Source organism: Centroberyx gerrardi, chromosome 23 (genome assembly GCF_048128805.1).
Source record: "Centroberyx gerrardi isolate f3 chromosome 23, fCenGer3.hap1.cur.20231027, whole genome shotgun sequence".
NCBI classification, from domain to species: Eukaryota; Metazoa; Chordata; class Actinopteri; order Beryciformes; family Berycidae; genus Centroberyx; species Centroberyx gerrardi.
Window position 1 is genome coordinate 1,432,828 of NC_136019.1, and position 22,320 is coordinate 1,455,147.

The following is a 22,320-nucleotide window of genomic DNA, read 5'->3' on the forward strand; positions in this document are numbered from 1 at the left end:
AAAATGAGATTAAACACATTACTGCAGGAATGTAATTAAAAGTTAGTTCATCATGAATATGTGTAATTGAAAGCAAAAGGAATACATATAAAAGCATTTTTCAGAAGGTGACCATGCAGAGGTCGGATCATTCTCAGCTGCTGTCAGCTCAGTTTCAGATCTGGACTTCTGAAGCCTTCAGCCAACAGACCGCAGCCTGACAGCTGATCTGCATCCACAGCAATCTAACAACCTGATGTACAAAGTAAATACATCATGCTGCAAAACTGTGTGTTTGGAGTAGAAACAACAACCAAATCAGTGTCTGTATTTATTCATGAAATATAACAATATATTCAGGGGGAAAATGGAGACGCACTTGATGATGTAACATGGACACACCAACAGATGATAAACAGCAACAAAGTCTAAGATATTTAAAACATGACAGATTTCAATCATCGTGCTTTTACACACACAAGTTTTAGTATTAAATAATAACCAGAATGGATAAGATTTGTTTAATGTCAAATGTCACACACTCATCTCCTCATTTATACCACTATGGAACAAGATATTGGTTGATTTTAGGAAAATTATAATCACATGTTAAGTAAAAAATAAAAATTGACAATAAAAAGTATAAAATAAAATGTTTGAAACTGTGCTTGTTTGAAAACAATGAGATCAATGTTAATTTTACCTTAAATTGTTGGAAACATGATAGATGTTTAGCTTGGTGTGACATTAATAAAATACCAAACAAAACAAAGGTCCAACGGAAAGATATTTTAACCTGTCAATCATCAACAACAGACTCTCAGGTGAACAACAATAACTTGATTCTGTCTGGTTAAATATCTCATTCATTTCATCTTCCAAATAAAATATCTGGTTTCTTGTACATGTGATGTGATTACAAACATTAATATTCTCATTTTAAGGCATAGCTGTGTGTGTGTGTGTGTGTGTGTGTGTGTGTGTGTGTGTGTGAGATCCTGTACAGAGTGAATATCATGTCAGCAGCTGTCTTTGGTCAGCAGTGTGAGTGTTTCTCTCTCCCTCCTCTATCTGACAAGAGACACTGAGGAACCAAACGACCTAAACCAGAACCCAGGATAGAGTGGTTCAGTGAATGTGGAGTGGAAGGTGTGGATGTGGATCAGTGTGTCAGAGGAAACTCTGTAGAAGGACAGAGAGCCAGCAAGCCAGTCCAGATACACTGCTACTCTGTCAGAGTAAGAGGAGGAGATTCCTGTAGATACTGATGTGTTATTGTGCCAGGCAGAGTAACGATCACCAGAGCAGTCCAGCCTCCAGGACTTTTTATTCCCTCCAAGCCTGCTGTCTTCACTCCTTCCTCTCCTACTGATTCCTCTGTAAGTCACTCCTATACAAACCTTTCCTTCCCACTCGACTTCCCAGTAACAGCGACCAGTCAGACCATTTCTACACAGCAGCTGAGACCAGCTGTCAAATCTCTCTGGGTGAGCAGGATATGGCTGCTCCTCTCTCACCCTTGTCACCTTTCTGTTGTCTTCAGACAGGAAGAGGTTTCTGTTTGCTGTGTTTGGGTCCAGTGTGAGTTCACAGGCATCTGATGGAGAGAACAAGACACAATACAGAAACTATTCTTATTCTAATAGAGCTGTTTATTATTTGTTGATTTATTAACACTTTGACCTTTAATTTCTTAAGAGTTTCATGATGACACATTATATCAGCCATCATCTTCATTCACAGTAGGACTTGAATGAATAGATGTCACAAACTGCTGTGTAGAGGGACTTTCCATGTAAGCAGTTGAATGTTTGCTGCTTTGTTTTCCTGAATCAAACTAAATACACACTTACACTTCCTCACACCTGGTTTCAACCTCTGGACTCCACCATGGTCCACACTGTGGGGGAAACAAAGTCAGACCAGAATATTCTATTTGATGATAGAAACATAACCTTCCCTATGAAGGATTTTCCATACATCACTCATATCCACCGTTAAACATGAATCAATACTCCTCAGCTTCTCAGTGTGACAGAGAAAATGTGTGTGACTCTCAGCCTTCTAGCAGACGTTGCCTCTCCAGACCTGAGAGAGTCCAGTCTCCAGTGTGGATCCTCCAGTCCAGCAGAGAGCAGCTTCACTCCTGAGGCTCCTGGATGATTGTAGCTCAGGTCCAGCTCTCTCAGATGGGAGGGGTTGGAGCTCAGAGCTGAGGCCAGAGAAGCACAGCCTTCCTCTGTGAGCAGACAGCCTGACAGCCTGCAGACACACACACACATGCACACACACACACACACACACACACACACACACACACACACACACACACACACACGCACACACACACACACACACACACACACACACACACACGCAAACAGCAACATATTGCTTATTGTTGCATTGTCTTTCAGTGATGTATAGTTTGTAGTGCTGGGTGATGAAACAATATTAATAATTATCTTGGTTAAATTTTCCTTGATTTCAAAATTAAAGCAGCTTGATAATTTTCAATAATATTGATCACAGCAGAGTTTCTCTTGTAAAACATAATTCTGGTTATTTTCAACCTGGACCTTGTTTTCCTAGTTTTACTCATGAAGATTGATGGATTCAACATTTCATCACTTCCTTCACTGTAGAGTTTTACGTAGCCTCAGTTAAATCAATATTCCACTTAGTTTCAACATGGAGTTATTTATTTGAAAACCAGAATATAATCTACTGACCAAGATCAGATGCAGCTGGACCAGTTTGTAGTTCAGATTTTTACTTCCCATTCATTTGAATGGAAACTGACATTGAACACGTTGGTGAACAGATTCAGCATCAGATCCTGCTGCTGTGATTTTTAATTGATGTTTGGTACGACTATTTAGAAAAGAATTTCACCAAACAGCATTTTCATTGATAGAAGAGAACATAGCGATAGGATACCATTTAGGAGAGATAGTTCCTGCTTGGGAGACCGGATCTACTTTATTTTTAGATATTAATTTTAATGTAAACTCAGAACAGACATACAATGTATCTGCAGACCAGTTGCTGCTTTATTGTCTTCCAGCAGGATCTGTTGTTCAATCTGTTCACCAACGTGTTCAATGTCAGTTTTCAGGAGATTTTCAACTCTACAAACTGGTCCAGCTGCATCTGGTCCTGGTCAGTAGTTTATATTCTGGTTTTCATGGCGGTCAGGTGCTGAAAAATCTCCATGTTAAAAAACTAAGTGGAGTATTGCTTTAAACAGGAGTGCTGTCCAACACACACACACACACACACACACACACACACACACACACACACACACATACACACAGCAAACACACTCTCCAGCAGCTGCGACTGAACACTTATAATGTCTCACTTATAATAGTCCATTTTATATTTTTTAGGTTGCTCACACTCTTCCTTGTTTACTTCACTGGCTGCTGGTTTTCTGCTGCGTTCAGGTCGAACTGGAAGAACGGCTTCACTGCTTTGTTTCATTATTCTTATTTAAATATTATATGAGGTTATAGTGTTGAAAAATGAGACTGAAAAACCACTTCACTCCCGCTTTTTTTATTATTATTATTATTTTACTTTTATTCTAGCAATAAAGACATGTTTTAAATGAAAGTTGACTGATCTAATCTCAACTTTTATTCAGGAGCAAAATTAACCCTTTAAACTTGACAGAAATAGTGATTTTATATATTGTGATAAAACTCGACATCGCCTGATATGAACATTTTTATTGTAATAACATTTTCAGCTTTATCCCCCAGCACTAATAGTTTGTTATTTATTGTTTATTGTGAGATTGCTTTTGCAGCTTTTGTGCAGGTTTTCTGAAAAACAGATCGTAGCTCACAGTTACATGTTGGATTTTCTCATTAATAAACTGCTCTGAAATCAGTTATTATAACACAAAAACTGTCTTCAATATTAAGAGCTGACCCAAGGATCGGGTTTGTGTTTTCATTTCAGTTCTCGACTCAGTTTGACAGAATCTAACGAGTCCTTTACTTCAGGTTTCACCAACAGAGGCAGTGAGGAGAGAAATAATGAAATATTCTCTCAGAGGAGAGAAAGTAGAGCTGAATTTGGTTTCTCAGCTGCTTTCAAAAACCACATCAGCAGGAAAATGAGAGCTCAGGTATTTTCTCTGACATTAATGTGCATGTAAAGCAGAACTGAAATGGTTGTCTGTTGAACAGTAACAGTGATCCTGACCTGAGAGTCTCCAGTCTACAGTGTGGACTCTCCAGTCCAGCAGAGAGCAGCTTCAGTCCTGAATCCTGCAGGTCGTTGTTACTCAGGTCCAGCTCTCTCAGACTAGAGGACTGGGAGCTGAGAACTGATGACAACTCCTTACAGCATTTCTCTGTGAGCTTGTTTTGATTCAAGCTGACAAAACACATACAAATGTTTTACTTGTTCGCCTTGTTTGACAAATGTAGAAAAATTATGACTACAAAAAACAAAAACCAACAAAAAAAACAAAACAAATTAATCATAAAACAGCATACAATGTTATAGTTACAACATATTGTTACACAAAAGCATCATAACCTGATCTTACCTGAGAGTCTCCAGTCTACAGTGTGGACTCTCCAGTCCAGCAGAGAGCAGCTTCACTCCTGAATCCTGCAGGTCGTTGTTACTCAGGTCCAGCTCTCTCAGACTAGAGGACTGAGAGCTGAGACCTGATGACAACTCCTTACAGCATTTATCTGTGAGCTTGTTTTGATTCAACCTGACAAAACAGATAGAAATGTTTTACTTGTTCGCCTTATTTGACAAATGCAGAAAAATGATGACTACAAAAAAAACAACAAGACAAATCCATCATAAAACAGCATACAATGTTATAGTTACAACATATTGTTACACAAAAGCATCATAACCTGATCTTACCTGAGAGTCTCCAGTCTACAGTGTGGACTCTCCAGTCCAGCAGAGAGCAGCTTCACTCCTGAATCCTGCAGGTCGTTGTTACTCAGGTCCAGCTCTCTCAGACTAGAGGACTGGGAGCTGAGAACTGAGGCCAGAGCTTCACAGCTTCTCTCTGACAGCTGACAGACACTCAGCCTGAGGACAAGAAGACATGTGGAAATATTATTCTCTTATATTTAATGTCATTATTGTATTATTTCTACTGACAGACTGTATTGATGAGGCCATGGTCTAAAGCAGGTCCCAGTGTGTTTGCATGGTGCTGTATACTGAGCTGACTGGAGCACTAACACTGACAGGGAAACTGGTTTGATTCCCACTTGGAATGCTAACCATGCTAACAATGTATTCACACATGGTGCTCTAAGGTGATTGGATAAATAAATCCACCAAATGGCACATGCTTTTTTACGCTGCACAACGAGCCATAAAAAAGAAAATAAAGTGGATATAAATTAGGAAACACTTTAAAAACAAGTAGTTTTATATAATAATATAAAATATAAACATGAGAAACAAGATTAAGAAGTGAGGAGTGACAAAAAAGATTACACAAAATTAAAAAGCAAGTCAATAAAAGTGTGTTTCACAAAGAGTTTTAAAGATGATAGTGAATCTGCACCTCAGTTCCTCAGGAAGGCTTTCCACAGTCTGGAAGCCCTGAGGACTAAAGTGAAACCACCTTCAGTGTTGAGTCTGGACTGAGGGAAAGTCAGGAGGACCTGAAGATCTCAGCTGGCTCTCAGCTCACAGGGAACTAAGAGCTCCATAGTGTAATTCAGGACCAAAACTAGCCGTGCTTTAAATGTGTTGAGTTACATTTTAATATTAATTCTATATCTAACTGGTAACCAGAGGACAGATGTTAAAACTGGGGAGATGATGATGTCACCTTCCCACTGGTTAAAATCTAGCTGCTCTATTCTGAACCAGCTGGAGATGTGACAGTGAATTATGGCTGAGAGGAACAGAGACAGGTGCAGTAATCTAATGACAAGATATCAGAGCATGGATGATGTTCTCTCAGTCACTGAGCTTCACTGCTGTGTATATGAAGCTGGATCTGAACAAAACTCTGAAATGTAAAACCTGCAAACCTCATGTAAAACCTGCAGGGCGACCTTTACAGATTCAGGAATCCTGTTTTGAGAGAACGGACCTTAGTTTGGAGAAATGTGTAGAATCAACTGAGAAAAACCGTAAAGTGACTTTACCTGAGAGTCTCCAGTCTACAGTGTGGACTCTCCAGCCCAGCAGAGACCAGCTTCACTCCTGAATCCTGCAGGTCGTTGTAACTCAGGTCCAGCTCTCTCAGATGGGAGGGGTTGGACTTCAGAGCTGAGACCAGGACTTCACAGTGAGTCTCTGACAAGCTGCAGCCCCTCAATCTGAATAAAGAATAAAGGAGGGGTTGGACTTCAGAGCTGAGGTCTCTGACAGTTCACAGCCAGAAAGTCTGTTTACAGATTTAATGTAAAATGAGTGATTATCAAAGCAGAGCTGAGACTAGCATACCATTCAAAACTTATACAGCATACTACTACTACTACTACTACTATTACTACTACTACTACTACTAATAATAATAATAATAATGACAATAATGACAATAATTTATATTATACAGATTTTAGCCTAACCTCCACAGGCAGTTCATTTCAAATTCTGGTAAAACAACTCAGTAAAACAGCCTGACACCATTAGAGTCCGGCTTCACCACAGATTTGGTTGGGGTTTAGTTACTTTTAGGTTTTGAGCCTACAGCATTAAATTCCAACTTTCCGAGTCGTATTTCCCACTTTGTCGACTCGTTCTCTGTAATTCTGATATTTCTGACATGAGCTGAAGGCAGGAGAAGACGAGGGGAATCTTTCATAGACATTACACCAATAAAGAGTTGAACTAGACTAAAGAATGAAACTCAAGAAACAACCGATCTGTTAGATCAGTAACTGTAATGTGAAACTGAAACTGGAACAGTAATGCCTTACTTTACTCTGTTACGGGAAAAAGTAATGTGATTACAGTAACACATTACTTTGTAATGCTTTACACCCAACCACTGCTATGTAGAACAACAGTTAATAGTGTGTATGTTTGAGGAACTATAGATCTTTATTGTAATTCTGATGGTGTCAGGTATGAAGGTCGCTCTACACTGTTCTATACTGTTGGTATTCACATCAGGACTAACCGAGCCTTCCTGCAGTTCCTCACAGCTGGGATCAGTCTCCGTCGTCCCTCCACTGATGTGTTGTAGGTCTCCAGGTCCAACACATCCAGAACCTCCTCTGACATCTGCAGCATGTAGGCCAGAGCTGAGCAGTGGATCGCAGAGAGTTTCTTCTCTGATCTGTTCTCTGACTTCAGGAACTCTTGGATCTCCTGATGTACTGACTGGTCGTTCATCTCCATCAAACAGTGGAAGATGTTGATGCTTCTGTCAGGAGAGGTACTGGAGCTGTTCATCTTCTTCAGGTTGCTGATGGCTCTCTGGATGCTTTCTGGTCTGCTCTCTGTCTGACCCAGCAGGCTTCCTAAGAGTCTCTGGCTGGACTCCAGGGAGAGGCCATGAAGGAAGCGGACAAAGAGGTCCAGGTGGCCATTTTTGCTCTTCAGGGATTTGTCCATAGCTCTCCTGAGGAAGATATCCAGGGATTGTTCCAAGTCTTCTCCCAGGAATGTCTTCAGTACCTTCTTATTCCTGTTTGTGTGACAGTGGAACATGTAGACAGCAGCCAGAAACTCCTGAATGCTCAGATGGACAAAGCAGAACACCTTGTCCTGGTTCAGCCCACGCTCCTCTTTAAAGATCTGTGTGAACACTCCTGAGTACACTGAGGCTGCTCTGATATCAATGCCACACTCTGTCAGGTCGGCTTCATAGAAGATCAGGTTGCCTTTCTCCAGCTGCTCAAAAGCCAGTTTTCCCAGAGAGAGAATCATCTTCCTGCTCGTTTTATTCCAGAGTGGATCTGTCTCAGCTCTCCCATGATACTTGACCTTCCCCTGTTTGGACTGAACCACCAGGAAGTGGATGTACATCTCAGTCAGGGTCTTGGGCAGGTCTTCTCTCTCACTGGTTTTCAACACATGCTCCAGAACTGTAGCAGTGATCCAGCAGAAGACTGGGATGTGGCACATGATGTGGAGGCTTCGTGAAGTCTTGATGTGGGAGATGATTCTGCTGGCCTGCTCCTCATCTCTGAATCTCTTCATGAAGTACTCCTCCTTCTGTGGGTCAGTGAAGCCTCTCACCTCTGTCACCATGTCAACGCACTCAGGAGGGATCTGATTGGCTGCTGCAGGTCGTGTGGTTATCCAGAGGCGAGCAGAGGGAAGCAGTTTCCCCTTGATGAGGTTTGTTAGCAGCACGTCCACTGAGGTCGACTCTGTAACATCAGTCCAGATCTCGTTGTTCTGGAAGTCTAGAGGAAGTCGACACTCATCCAGACCGTCAAAGATGAACACAACCTGGAACTTGTCAAACCTGCAGATTCCTGCTTCTTTGGTCTCAATAAAGAAGTGATGAAGAAGTTCCACCAAGCTGTACTTTTTCCCTTTCAGCAGATTCAGCTCTCGGAAAGTGAATGGGAATGTGAACTGTATATCCTGGTTGGCTTTGTCTTCAGCCCAGTCCAGAGTGAACTTCTGTGTTAAGACTGTTTTCCCGATTCCAGCCACTCCCTTTGTCATCAATGTTCTGATTGGTTCATCTCTTCCAGGTAAGGCTTTAAAGATGTCTTCACATTTGATTGTTGTTTCTGGTCTCGCTGGTTTCCTGGATGCTGCTTCAATCTGTCTGACCTCATGTTCATCATTGACCTCTCCACTCCCTCCCTCTGTAATGTGGAGCTCTGTGTAGATCTGATTCAGAAGTGTTGGGTTTCCTGCTTTAGAAATCCCCTCAAACAAACACTGAAACTCCTCCTTCAGATTGGATTTGAGTTGACGTTGGCACACTGCAGCAAGAGTTTCTGGATGAACAAATTACATCAATCAGTGGATGTTGCTGTAAATATGAGAAGTGTAAACATTTCTCAGTGAATGTATACTTTTCCCAACCCCATGGCATCTATTCTGCTCATCACTGGTGGACAAACAGGTCCTGACTGTGTGTGCAGCCGAATGTGAAAGGCAGCTCTGGTGGTATTTTTTTTAAATAAACAATACTGTGTTCAGCATGATACACCCACATGAACAAATCAATAATTTTAGCTGATGATTCATGAGGATTGTGCTCATTTACCTTCCAATCTGGAATTGAATAGATCTTTTTTGAGAAATGTCTATATTTACAGCAGAGTTGTAGATGTAAACATCTCACATTTTCCCATCATTTCCCCTCACCATCATGTTAAACCTGTTAAAAGCCTCTTACTGCTCTGCAGAGAGTCAGCCAGCTCCTCCTGCTTCATTCTCCTCAGGAAGAGCAGTGTGATCTGCAGAAAAGCCTCTCTGCTGCTCCTCCTCTGCTCTTCCTCCTCACCATCCACATCCTCCTCATCCTCCCTCTGCCTCTCTAAGCATTCTGGGTAATCTGCACTCAGAACCCTCTGGAATCTCTTCAGCTCATTCTTCACAAAAGTGACGATGTTCTCCTCAAGCAGCTGGAACAGAATAATATTTGAATTAAACTTTCTTACTAAAATCGTGAATAACAACATCAGATCTATCTGGCATAGACTGAAAGCCCACTGGTCTAAAGAGTGCAGCTTGAAGACTGTTACTACCAGAGTGGCTGTTTTGGATTTCATTTGTAGCTGTAAAGTAAAATGTAAAGTAAAATGTGTTGTTGTACATTTACACACCATAAATATGGAGTTCAGGTCTGTTTGAAGCTCCTGGACAGACTGACCACTGGGAACCTCTGACCTCTCCTGGTGGACTCTGGAGAAAACATGATGTATTAGGTCATATAATGTCACACACACACACACACACACACAGGCGGTTAAAGGTGACTATGTTCTGTCATGATGGATCCTAGTAGAAACACAATGTGAACTCCACTGTAAATGCTGTTTTGATTATTTTATGTGATGGTTTGAGAGAAGAAACTAAATCAACAGAGTATCATGACTTCTTTCCTCTGTTCAGTAGAATCGAATAATAACAAACTCATCTGTTTTCAATTTTTACCTTTGCTCAGTAGAGTGCTGTCCATCTTTGAACTCAAGAGGAGGATCCATAGAGGCATCACTCTTCATGAACACACAGCTGGGTACAGGGGAGTCTGCTCTCTCCTGCTGGATCCTGCTATGGATTGATAAAACAGGGGTGGTGGCAGTAAACATGTTAGAGAAGCCGGGTTTTGACCAGCAGGTTGCCAGTTTGAATCCCAGTACCAACTTTGAAAGTCAGAGTGAATATGTAACTCTTTCTCCACCCTGTGCAACTACCACCAATTAGACCTTAAGCAAGGATCTCAACACCCAGACTGTTCTGGTAGAGCTGCTCAGTGACCAACAGCAGAAGACTGTGGTTGTACTGAGCAGCTCTGGTATGAATATCTGTAACTGTATGGATGTGAAGCAGAGCAATGCTGCAAAAGAGCATGTATGTAAAGTAAAACCCTTCTGGATAAATACAGTAATTGTTAAAAAAAATATATATATAATGTTATATGTTTTAATGCAAATAACAACTTACTTTTTGTCTGATAAATGCTGTTCTTTAAAATGAATAAAGAAACCCTTGGACCGGGCACTCTTCATGGACACACAGCTGGGTACAGGGGAGTCTGCTCTCTCCTGCTGGACTGGGCTTCAACACAACAGAGACAGAGCTTTTACTCTGAATAATGATGGGTTAATGATTTCACTGCTGAGCTCTGAGATGGAGAACAGTCATGGACAGTTAGAGATCCTCATCTTACCTCTCAGCTTTGGTCTGGCTGTCATGTTCCCCAGACAGAGTGGTTTTAGAGAGAGGGAGCCCCTCCTCTCTCTCCTCAGACAGACTCATAGTAGAGCGAACACCTTTACACAAACACACCCAACATGCTGTTAGATGGACTGATTCATTACAACAAGGTTTCCATTACAGGATATATTACTTCTGGTGTTGTGATCATTCCTGACTGTAAAATGCCAAATATAGGCCTACACTGAGTGTTAGATAGGTAATGAACATTTGTGACACAGAATTTAGTGCTACAAAAATTGACAATATCCATGATTTTCTCTTTTGCATTGTTTGAAGACTAGAGAGCACAAGTCTAGCCAGTTTTAACTTGGGTCATCGCAGCTCCAGTGAGCCCAGCTGGATTCAAGCAAAATTAATCCAATTAATGAAGAAAATGTCAAAAAAAGACAAATACTGACAAGAGAAAGACTGTTTGAAGTATTAAGAGAGCCAACATGAGCAACACGTTACACACATCACAATAAAAAACTCCAGTCTGGTATCTGGTTAAATGTTGTGATTGTGTCTTAAATAAAGTTTTACAGGTCTGATTTGTTTCTCTTTACACTACTTTCCGAGTAAGAAATTACCCTGGTTGTGCAGATGTATACTTTACTGTTTTTTTTACTCTTCAGGCTTATTTGGGGATGAGATTGGTCTTAATGTTTGTTTGTTTTTTTAGTTTTTTAAAATGTTTTAAATATCACTCTTTAATTTTACAGACATGTAGTCACCCTGTTTATGGTTTGCACATTCGTTTTTGTTTCCCCTCAGAAATAAAAACAATATTTTTTCAGTGATAATTGTCTTATTTTGCTCAAAATATCGGGACAATATCAAACAGTGAAGCCAATATTGTGTATGGAACCATCAGTTGAATGTATGAATGTACAAAACACTAGGAAGACCTGCTCTTTCTAACAAATGAACTGACCAGGTTTATACAGACAGAAGGCTTTTTAAGCCTTGGGGATGACTGAGACTTTAAATGTTCAAAAGGTTTTAGTGTGAAAGGGAGTGCACCTCAGTTTTGTGGAGGTTGTAGTGAAAGCAATAGTAGTAGTAGTAATAGCAGTAGTCAAGGCGTGATATTACAAGAGCCTGTACTAGGAGTTGTGCTGCATGTTCAGACAGGTAGGGTCTGATGTTCCTGATGTTGGCTAAAGACCCAGCTCTTTAGTGAACACCTTCTCACCTGATGGACTGTGTAATCTAAAAAATAAATGTTTTAAATCTTTATACGATACGATACGATACGATACGATAGGACTTTATTGTCAGATTTCTCTAAAATTTGTCATGCATCATAGCAGCTCCGTTCAGAATAAACATAATGACATGACATTGCACATAAAACACATAACCACACCACATTCAATTACACATAAACATCTGAATAACACATAAATAGCAAATAAATAGCACAGGGACCCTCAGTTACCCCCATATTGCGCTAAGCCGCTGTATTACACTCTCCACCCAAAATCCTATCTGCCTCTATGCATTGCCTCGTGGCACCTATGGGTCATATAATTTAATCAAACTGTGGCCCGCGGGCCAGTTTGGGCCCCGCAGTCTAGAGTCTGTTGTTGATGATTGACAGGTAAAAATATCTTTCTTTAGCAACATTTGGTATTTTATTGTCATCTCATCATTCCAAGCTAAACTTCTATCTAGTTTTCTGTAATTGTTTGTCAGAATTAAAGTTTCTCCTAAATGAACATTGTTTGGTCTTCATCTTTTCCAACAAGCAGTTTCAACTGTGAGAGAGTGAACTTCTCGTAACGGCCACTAGGGGGCAGATAGACTCTGACTCTGAGGGACAGGGAGGGACCAACTCTCTCTCACACACACACACACACACACACACACACACACACACACGCACACACACACAAACACACACACACACGCACACACACACACACACACACACACACACACTCACAGTTATTGACAATACATTACTGTTACTCATTATTCATCATTACTCACATGTATCTTATTGTTCCACATGCTCGAAATACGTGGTGTGTAATAAAATATATAACGTATGTTATTTCATAACCAGAAAATGGTTATTATAGCCTACCCTCATTCTATTCCCTCAAAACGCCAAAAGCGCCTCAAAAGCGCCACGAGCGGTTAAAACACTATAACGTTGATATGCACGTATCTAGAAATGTTGATATGAAACGTATTTCTGGTTCAGAAATGTTGAGATTCAACGTATCCGTGGTTTGCAGAAACGTACAATGCCAACATTTTATTCTGGCGACTGGGTTGGGTTTGTACATCCTGTTAATGACAAACTCATGGCAACGAGGGAATTTATGAAAGAATTACAGTTACAGACACCAAGATGTAGGACCATAATTGTCTTTTCAAACATTTAAATTAAGATAAAAAAAAAGGAAAAAGAAGAAAATCTATAGAAAATCTATAGAAAAATATATTTGCCAACAAACCAGCAGCACTTCCAGTAGTTCTCGAGCTCTCCTCACTCCTATCTAGCCTCCCATTTATAAACCTAAAATCATCTGGATTTTTAACTCAAATATCCCCATCTGTTCAGTCTTTTGAAATTATAAGTGAACATTAAAGATGAACAATTCAACCAGCATCACAACACCAGCTGTCTACTAATGCTGTTTTATGTAAATTGTCACAAATGTTGAAGAGGGCAGTCCAGAGTCCACACTTGTTGACAAGGGTTATAATATCTGCAGGATTGTTCCTTAGGTCTATAAAAAAAACATAAAACCATAAAACCTCTGTTCAACTTAAACTCTGAGTTAAAGAATAATTAACATTTGTTCTCCTGTCTCTCCTTTAACCCCACCTTTTTGAAGGAGTATAATTTGATTCCATTTCCAAGTCATGACACTATTAATATACAACTTTGGAAAAATAAACTTCTAACTTGGAAATATATATATGCAGTTGTTTCACATGTATTGAAGTTGGGTGGCATTTGTTTCTGGACAGGAAAATACATTTGTGATCATCTTTGTTTATTTACGAGTCGTGATATAAATTTGTAAATCTTGTTTTGTGCATTTATTTATTTGTTAAGACAAATCTGACTTCATATTCCTTGGTCTTCTCCCCAGAAGCCCAACATAAACAATCTGATTCCTTCATTTATCTTCCAGAAGGCCAAAGTCCATCGTGCATTAGCAAGGTTTTAACCTATGTGAATAAGAAGACCAAGGAGTGGATTACCTGGGAACTGAGACCAGGAAAGAGTCTCTTACCTTTTAGCCTATATGTATTTCCAATGGCAAACATCCAGAGAACACAACATTTCCCCTGTAGCAGTCCGTACAGGCAGCCTGTGGAGGAAGGTGCAGCGATGCAGCGAAGTGTGAACAACGCTACAAACTGAAAAATGACGGAATGGAATTCTGCTCCTGCTCTTAAGTCTCTTAAGGTTTAAAGGGCACTTGAGATGGTTGTACAGGGAAGAGTCCTTTGGGTATAAAGTTTCTTATCTGGTTCTTATCTAAAGTAAGATAAACAGCGGCCAGTGAAAATGAAAGTTATCCTAGTGGGTTAGAGATAAAACAAGAGGGAGGAAAATAAGCCAACCTGCCAATGGTAACTACATTTTTCATGAAAGAGTCTTTCAACTGCTGTTGTTGCTACATCCATCATCTCTGCCTCTCCCTCAACCTCCTCAAACCCACAAGATAGCAGTTTTCCTCTCACCATAATCAGAAAAATACAAGATTGTTCCAGCATCTGCTCCACTCAGCAGTCCAGGGAACTTCCTATCAAGAGACTATAATGTGTCACTGAAAGGTCTACTGAGTTTCAGCTGAGACTCATAGTAGAGTGAAAGTCTCTATAGATATTCAGTGTCTGGTATAGAGTTCATGTTAGAAACAGATCAGGTTTAGTGTCTGTCTCCTGATAGTTGAGGATCAACACTGGACGATCCAAATAAAGTCTGACCCAGAGTCTGTTTTACTTTACACAGCCAGGTGAATTTAACAAGGATTCAGCCAAACCTGAATCCTGAGTCCAGATCCAGTCTCTTAGTATTTATCATTAAAGGAGATCAAAGAACAGGAATAAAACTATTTGTTGATATTTTCTAAACATTTCACATCAGGATTGATGTTCCTCTGATAGTTTGGTGACTTATGGCTGCTAGTTTATCACTTTGACCAAATACTGATGAGGTACTAATAATAAACTTGATTTATACAGCATGTGTGTGTGTGTGTGTGTGTGTGTGTGTGTGTGTGTGTGTGTGTGTGTAGCACCACCTGCTGGACATTGTGTGTAGTTGTATCCAAGCTGTTCTCTACTGTGTGTTTATGAGAGTTTACTAGAATCTGGAATAAAAACGTGACTTCTATTTACAGTAAACAGGCAGATCAAAGTTTTTCAACAACTTTATTAATTGTGTGTGTGTGTGTGTCGTGTGTGTGTGTGTGTGTGTGTGTGTGTGTGTGCATGCCAGCTATTCTCTACTGTGGTTGAAGGAGAGTCTCTTTCAAATACAATCTCATTTCTATTCATGCAAAAGCTTCAAAACACAAAAGTCATGAAAACAGAAAGGATTGTGATAACTTTATTAATAAAATACAGGTTTCATGTGTTCAGGTCATTTTCCTCAGAGGTTTCCTGGAGGAAAACTGAAGTGTTGCTCAGTTCACTACAAAACCTGAACTCATATTTTTTGCACTGTATATTCTTATTTATTGACAGAACTCTTTGCATTGTAATTTGCTCACTTCTTATTGAAATGTGAAGAAGACAGAAAGCATAAAGGCAAGAGATTTTATTCATGAAGTAGAGATGTGTGTGTTTTACCAAAAGTGTGATTTAGAACTGCAATCTGAGTGAAAAGCAGAAAGCGTGCTTGTGTTCGGTACATGATTGTCAGGTTGTGGTCATTGTTACAGTGTTGGTGTGTAAAGCAATTTCAGAAAAAAAGTAAACTGTGAATGTAAATGAACAATTTTAGTTGTAGTTTTAAAAGTAGTTTACTTTTGGTGAAATATTTTGTTTTAATTGTATATTCTTTGAATTTCATTCCACAATTTTGGAAAAAGTGACACAAAGTGACAAAATGAGGTTTATTAAAGTTAAGAGTTAAGTGTAAAATCTTTGCTTCCAAAACATTTTGTTTTTAAAGGCAGACTCAGTGGTTTTGATTTATAGTGTTTAGAAGTAACACCGTTTATCCACCGCCTCGCCCTGTGACAGGTTAACAGATTATACTATACATACAGACACATTAAACATCCATGACAAAGAGTATATTTGATTCACACACATGTATTGTCTCAACAGTCATGATCACGTCCTCCAGCATAATTATTCCAACTCACCCAGACTGAAGCTCCTCACAGCTAACCAGGATTGAATAAATCAGTCAATTCTACAGGTACGGAAGCCCATTGAGGACATAAATTCATACATGTTATTTAGGCTATACTGTTTTCACAAGATAAGGAGTTAATTTTCTTTGTTTTCTCAAGATGTTGAGTTATTTTTATCTCATTATTTTGGAGAAAACATTTTTTTTTATCCTGAGATAATGAGAAAGTTATCTTGAGATCTTGGGATAACAAAAACTGTTTTCCGAGATAAGGACATAATTTTCTCATTATCTCGAGATAACAAAATGTGTTATTACTAATTATATGTTTTCCTTTGTTCATACTTGGTGAGATAATGACATAAATAACTTGATATGTGGAGAAAACAAAGAAAAGGAACTCATTATCACGGGAAAACAGGTCGGATCATCTTCACCCTGCGGAGGGGAATCAGCAGGAATCAGAGTCTCTCCTGCTCTCATGGTTCTCCTTGTCCAGCTTCCACGCACACCTTGATGATGTCACACCTTGATGATGTCACATCTATAACACCTGGTTCGAGACTGAGAGACTGCCTTCACTCAGTTTGATTCCCCACATGACAAAACTACCAGTATGTTGTAATGAGTCCAGGTCCAAGAGTGAGAACCTACATTTAGTCAGTTTAGGTCCAGGGAAAAGAAAGTTTTGAGTTGTTATTATCAGTTTTCTCCACTAGATGTCACTATATATCCATACAAATCCACTACGGTCTCTGCATTTGTTTACAGTTTTTCACAACTGCTTACACACATTTCCTGAACTGAAACTCCATTTTCCAAAAACCTAAAAACAAAAACCCACACCGCTCTGACCGAACCTCAGATGATGAGGTTTGGTCAGAGACTGATGAGACCAAATGAAACATAGTCAGGTTCAGTGTTGACTTTCCTGATTATGAACATGCCGAGTGCTTTCAGATAGATGGTGGAAGTGTTTTTACTCAGAAAATAAGCCCTTCTGCCACTTTAAAAGAGAGAGAGAGAGAGAGAGAGAGAGAGAGAGATTGTGTGTGTGTGTGTGTGTGTGTGTGTGTGTGTGTGTGTGTGTGTGTGTGTGTGTGTGTGTGTGTGTGTCTAAGTGACAGGAAGGCAGGAAGTCAGTGTTATCCAGCGGCACCAGGCGGCTCGAGGAGACATCAGAGACAAACAGTGACAGGGAAGTTGAAATGTAAATGTAATGACGCAATGACGCGCCAACTCAAGCGAATCAATCAGAGCACAATCACACAACTGGTTCCATACAACTGTAAACCAAGCAGGGTTATTATGGAAATTACATTAAATTAGAAAGTAGGCTATGGAGTCAAACATTAAGGGGTGTTTAAGGAGGTTTTGATGGGATCTCCTCCATTAATAACTCCCTTAACTCATTTCAAGGGGATTTTGATACACAGATATGAGACACTGCACGATATTTATAGGCAAAGATCTCCTCCAGAACATGTCAGTGAGTGGGAAAGTAATTGATTGGACAGTGATACAAGCCAAATAGGAGAGGCATATACTCTATCTTCATCATCATCATCATAGCTGGAAAAAAATACTGAAAAGCATAAAATGAAAACACATCGATATCTAGCAGTAGTAAGTCAAAGGCAATAGCTACTGTATGTTTTTAGCATAAAAAAGCTAAACTTCAGAACATAAACCAATGGGAGTTGGATGCGTAAATGAAATGTGGGGAAAAGACAAGGCTGAGAGCCAAGAGAGAGAGACACTTGAGGCTTTTGTAGTAGATGCGAACGCCGGGAGAGAGAGAGAGAGAGAGAGAGAGAGAGAGAGACATTGTGTGTGTGTGTGTGTGTGTGCTGGAAACTACTTTTGGCATTACAAAATGTGATGTGAATGACAATTGTTTCATTCCACCCCCCACACGCCCCACCCCACCCCACCCCACCCCCAGGAAGCAAATTCCAGGCTGTGTGTGTGGGGAAATGCCTGAGGCGTTTGGACCAAGTAGGTTTTGGACTTTGTGTGGAGGCGGAGTTTCCCATTTAAAACTTCACATGTGGGAAAACATCTGATTCGGCACCGCCCATTCATACAGTTTTCAGTCAGTTTGCACACAGAGAGTTTGCCGCTCGCTCACAGCCTGTCTGTATGTTCACCAAAAGGTAAGAGACTCTTTCTTGGTCTCAGTCCACAGCTGATCCACTGCTTGGTCTTCTCATTCACGCTATTCATTAATTTGAAAAATTATTACATAGGCTATTTGAATATTTGCTAACCTTCCAGATCTTACTCTACGAACCAGTAGTCCCTTAAAATAACCTTACATTTTCATTAATTTACATTAATTCACCTCTTTATTCATGAAAAATCTCCTTAAAATTTATTAAAGGAGTTATTACTAACCATACTTTTTTTTAAAGCCATGTTATTTTTAATGGATAATTAATGTTTATGTTATGGAGAAATTAAGGACATTTCAGGGATACATTTAAGGGGTTTGGTTTCGTAGTGTTACATTTGCCAGTTAAAGAAGAAAATATAATTAAACGTAAATGATAAAAGTAATTTAATAGCTGTTTTCCTATTGCATCAAACACAACCAAGTCAATCTAAATCACCCTGCCAAACCCCTGCAAGAACCAGAGGTGGGACTCGAGTCCCAGTTTTAATTGCTTAAGACTTGACGTGATGTATGAAGAGAAGACTTGAGACTGGACTTGACTTGGGTTCTGGTGACTTGGGACTTGACTCTGACTTGTACTTTGATGACTTGAAAAGGTTTCTAAAGGCTTGACTTGAGATCTTGTGTTTGTGTAAATGACTTAGATTGAAAGTGATGAGATTTGTTCCAGCAGACGACTGAATTTAAATTCTGTTTTCTGAATTTGTATGGAATGATTGAATTTATTGAAGTTGAAACTGATTATAGAAATCAAACTCATGATGCTCTTACCAAGTTTTTATCCTATTAAAACCATATTGCATTGAAAAGTCCTAGATATTTAGTTTTCTTTAGGATATTAAATTGATACTGGACTCTTGATTTGATCCGACTTGGTAAGGTAATCTACATTTAGACTTGCGACTCGACTTCAGACTTGTACTTCAAGACTTGAGACTGACTTGGGACTCAAGCAAAGTTGGCTTGATCACACCTCTGGCAAGTGTATTTAAGTAAAAGTTATCATCTTGTAGCCATTTTTTAGCTAATTCACTCACTATTGAATTACATTTGATAGTTTTCACCAATGTCTTCAAAAGCAATTGCAAAAGAAGTCACACTTTCTTGCTTTTTGAAGACACTGAATGCTAGCTAGCTAAGATCAAAAAGCCAATGCAGGCTACAGATAACAGCTATTAAAGAAATCAGACAGTACAGATAGAAAAATCATCATAAAATGTAACACATCATGCTAAAACAGGACATTTCTGCAAGTTTGAAAATAAAAAGACTCGGTGGTCAAACTGAGAATGGCCCACCTCCTCTTCTTTGTGATTGGCTGTCTTTTAGAACCAATCACGACACAAGGTGTTCCCAACTTAGATGTTTTCAAATATTTTAAATTATATGTTAAATCCCTTGATTTAATGAAAAAGAAAAAAAGCTTATATTTTGAAAATAATTGGATTGTGATTGTTTATATATAACAATTGTGGACCAAAGTAGCGACCAAATCCTTTGGTCCAAGCACCTCTGTCTTCTTCCCCACCAGGATCAACCAATGACGCGATGGCAGGATGGAAAGCTGTGGCAGGCTGCTGATCATCTGTCTGTGCTGTCATGACATTGGTGAGTAGCCATAGTTTGCTTCTTCAAATGATGAAAGATTTATTTTTAGATACAAAGCAGCTCATGGACCTGTACAGTAGCTCCCTCACCTCCTCACTGTTAGCCTGTGTGCCCCCTAGTGGCCGTTAGGAGGCAGAGCAACGTCTCCAAACACTGAGCAGGATCCTTCACTCTGCTCTCTGCAGCACTGCTGAACTGTGGAGCTGCTGCACATCAAGACACTGTGTGTCCTTGTTACTGTTTACTGGCTGGCTTTAACATTATATGAATCTTAGATGTTGCAGTATTTTTCACAGAGTATTTTGGTGGTATGCTCTGAACTCTTGAACTGTTGATTTTCAGATTTTTTGCTCTCTTCCCTTCTCCCTTTCTGTCTTTCTTGCTCTTCAGCTGCTGCAGACCAGTTTCCATTTACTGTCAGTGTAACTCAGAGCGTCTACCAGGCAGAGGAGCAGTGTAACGTCACTCTGATATGGCTCTACCCAGCCACGGCCGACATGCCTCTTCACACGCTGTTCATCGACCTTCTGTACGTCAAACCTGAACCGTGGAGGAAGATTTTCCATGTGGAAAACGGCATGGAGGACAAACTCTTTCCAGACGAGCAGTACAGGGGGCGAGTGTGGTGCGATGCAGAACTCGCCAGGAAGGGACGGATTGAATGCCAGTTCTCTGAACTCAGGCTCAACGACACAGGAACTTATCACTGTGTTGTAGCTGTTGGAAGGGACGGCCACTTTAAAACATGTGACCTCAATGTTACTGGTAAGCTGACATTACTAGCTTCTTTGTTATTTTGTTAGAATTCAGTTTTGGATGTGTATTATATACAAACTCTGGTATGATTTCTCCATGCAGCTGCAAAACAACCGAAAACACCAGAAGGTCCAGAGCAGAGAGAACCTGGACGGTTTGGTCTCATCGGAGTTGGAGCAGCAGCTCTAGTAGCTTTAGTAGCTCTAATAGCTCGAACAGCTCAAAAAGATCAAAAAGCTTGTCGAGCCCATTGCCCAAAAGAACAAGGTAGGCTTATATTTGCTTTTCCTAATTTTTAACATTTTATAAATATAATTTGTGTGTGTGTCAGTGTGCCATGCTGATTCCTCACTTGTTTTTGTCTCATGTACAGATCAATAGGAAAACGTTGCCATTGATCTCCTTCCTGTCCAGCAAAGTAATGAAGAAACTGTCTCTTCACCCCAAGCTGCTCCAAGTGTGAATGGACATTGCAGAAATGCTGGGTGTCCCCCCTTGACTCCGCACTGAAAAATGTACTGTGGGCCTTTTATTTTGAAAAGCCCTTGGCTTCTCGGCAGAGCATTCCTTGCCCCAAACCTGCGGCTGAATCAGTCCGCCAACTTTCTCTGTCACTCGTCCTATAGGTAGATCAGGCGCTTCGCCTCGGGCCCCACCAATCAATTCAGTTTAAAAAAATAGTGGAATGAAGTTGAATGAAGAGAAAATCTCCGTATGAACAAGCCCAGATCCTTTACAGGCACAAGTGATGCACTGAAGCATTGCCACACGGTTATCTGTTAAATTACCTAATTCCACTAACGTTACTTAAATACCACAAGATAAAAACGTTACCTACCGTTAAAGTTTGTAGAACAGCAGAAGAAGAGTTATCAGGTTACTGTTTACATCCTGTCACTAACACAGGAGATTTTTAAGATTTTTTTAAGCTTCCTACATTTCTATTTACAAGATGCTGCAGCACACGCTGAGATGACACTGAGACTTAAAAGCCCCGCCCCCTCAACCATGATTTGTGGTTTTCAGTGTCATGGCCCCCTCTGCACAGGATCTGGATACCAACACTAGTAATTTTGCAGCTGATCTGACTCCAGTCTTGCTAACGTTAGTTCAGTAGCTTCAACAGGATTTGAAACTAACAGCGTCAGGAGGCGACAAAAATCCTTTTGGACATTAATCAGCAGTAACAGACAAGACAGTCAAACTGTCCAAACTGAAGGACACTCCTCAGTCAGAGCAGCTGCACTGTGGATCAACCTGCCAAAGAAATCAGATCTGACACCTCAGTGTCTTCTGTTGAAGCACTTTTAAAGATGCACTTTCATACGACTGCCTTTGTTTTGATGTTTTTATTGCTGCGTTCTATTGATCTTCTCTGTTTTATCATTTGTTTGTCTGCTTTTTGCATGTGTTTTTTTTTTTATTTTACTTCCCTTCTTAATTATTGTACCTGTTTTATCATTTCTTCTCTAAAGCACTTTGTAAATCCATTTAGAAAAGCGCTTTAATAAAGTTTATTATTATTATCATTATTATTGTTATTATCATTATTATTATTATTATTATTATTAGCTACACTGGCAGTTATGACTATGAATATATTAGGTACTCCATCTGT

At 39.9% G+C, this 22,320-nt stretch overlaps 2 protein-coding genes across 5 annotated transcripts; one reads left to right on the forward strand and one right to left on the reverse strand.

The window, feature by feature from the left end:
* Positions 1 to 481: 481 nt before the first annotated feature.
* On the reverse strand, positions 482 to 11,013 carry LOC139915620 (protein NLRC3-like). 3 transcript variants are annotated; one of them, XM_078291643.1, is made up of 13 exons: positions 10,799 to 11,013; positions 10,573 to 10,686; positions 10,063 to 10,179; positions 9,732 to 9,810; positions 9,302 to 9,530; positions 7,115 to 8,897; positions 6,135 to 6,308; positions 4,882 to 5,055; positions 4,547 to 4,720; positions 4,198 to 4,371; positions 2,068 to 2,241; positions 1,833 to 1,879; positions 482 to 1,576 (listed from the first exon to the last, which is right to left on the reverse strand). In XM_078291643.1, exons 1-13 carry the CDS (start codon positions 10,885 to 10,887, stop codon positions 1,047 to 1,049), a joined length of 3,858 nt encoding a protein of 1,285 aa, XP_078147769.1. In that variant the 5' UTR covers positions 10,888 to 11,013; the 3' UTR covers positions 482 to 1,046. The 3 variants fall into 3 exon arrangements, with proteins under 3 accessions (XP_078147769.1, XP_078147767.1, XP_078147768.1); XM_078291641.1 differs by lacking the exon at positions 4,198 to 4,371; XM_078291642.1 differs by lacking the exons at positions 4,198 to 4,371; positions 10,573 to 10,686.
* A 5,182-nt stretch (positions 11,014 to 16,195) lies between these two features.
* On the forward strand, positions 16,196 to 22,069 carry LOC139915721 (programmed cell death 1 ligand 1-like). 2 transcript variants are annotated; one of them, XM_078291840.1, is made up of 5 exons: positions 16,196 to 16,228; positions 19,870 to 19,946; positions 20,337 to 20,711; positions 20,805 to 20,969; positions 21,076 to 22,069. In XM_078291840.1, the coding sequence occupies exons 2-5, from the start codon at positions 19,895 to 19,897 to the stop codon at positions 21,081 to 21,083; spliced, it is 600 nt and encodes a 199-aa protein (XP_078147966.1). In that variant the 5' UTR covers positions 16,196 to 16,228; positions 19,870 to 19,894; the 3' UTR covers positions 21,084 to 22,069. The 2 variants fall into 2 exon arrangements, with proteins under 2 accessions (XP_078147966.1, XP_078147967.1); XM_078291841.1 differs by lacking the exon at positions 16,196 to 16,228 and adding an exon at positions 18,120 to 18,318.
* Positions 22,070 to 22,320: the final 251 nt, after the last annotated feature.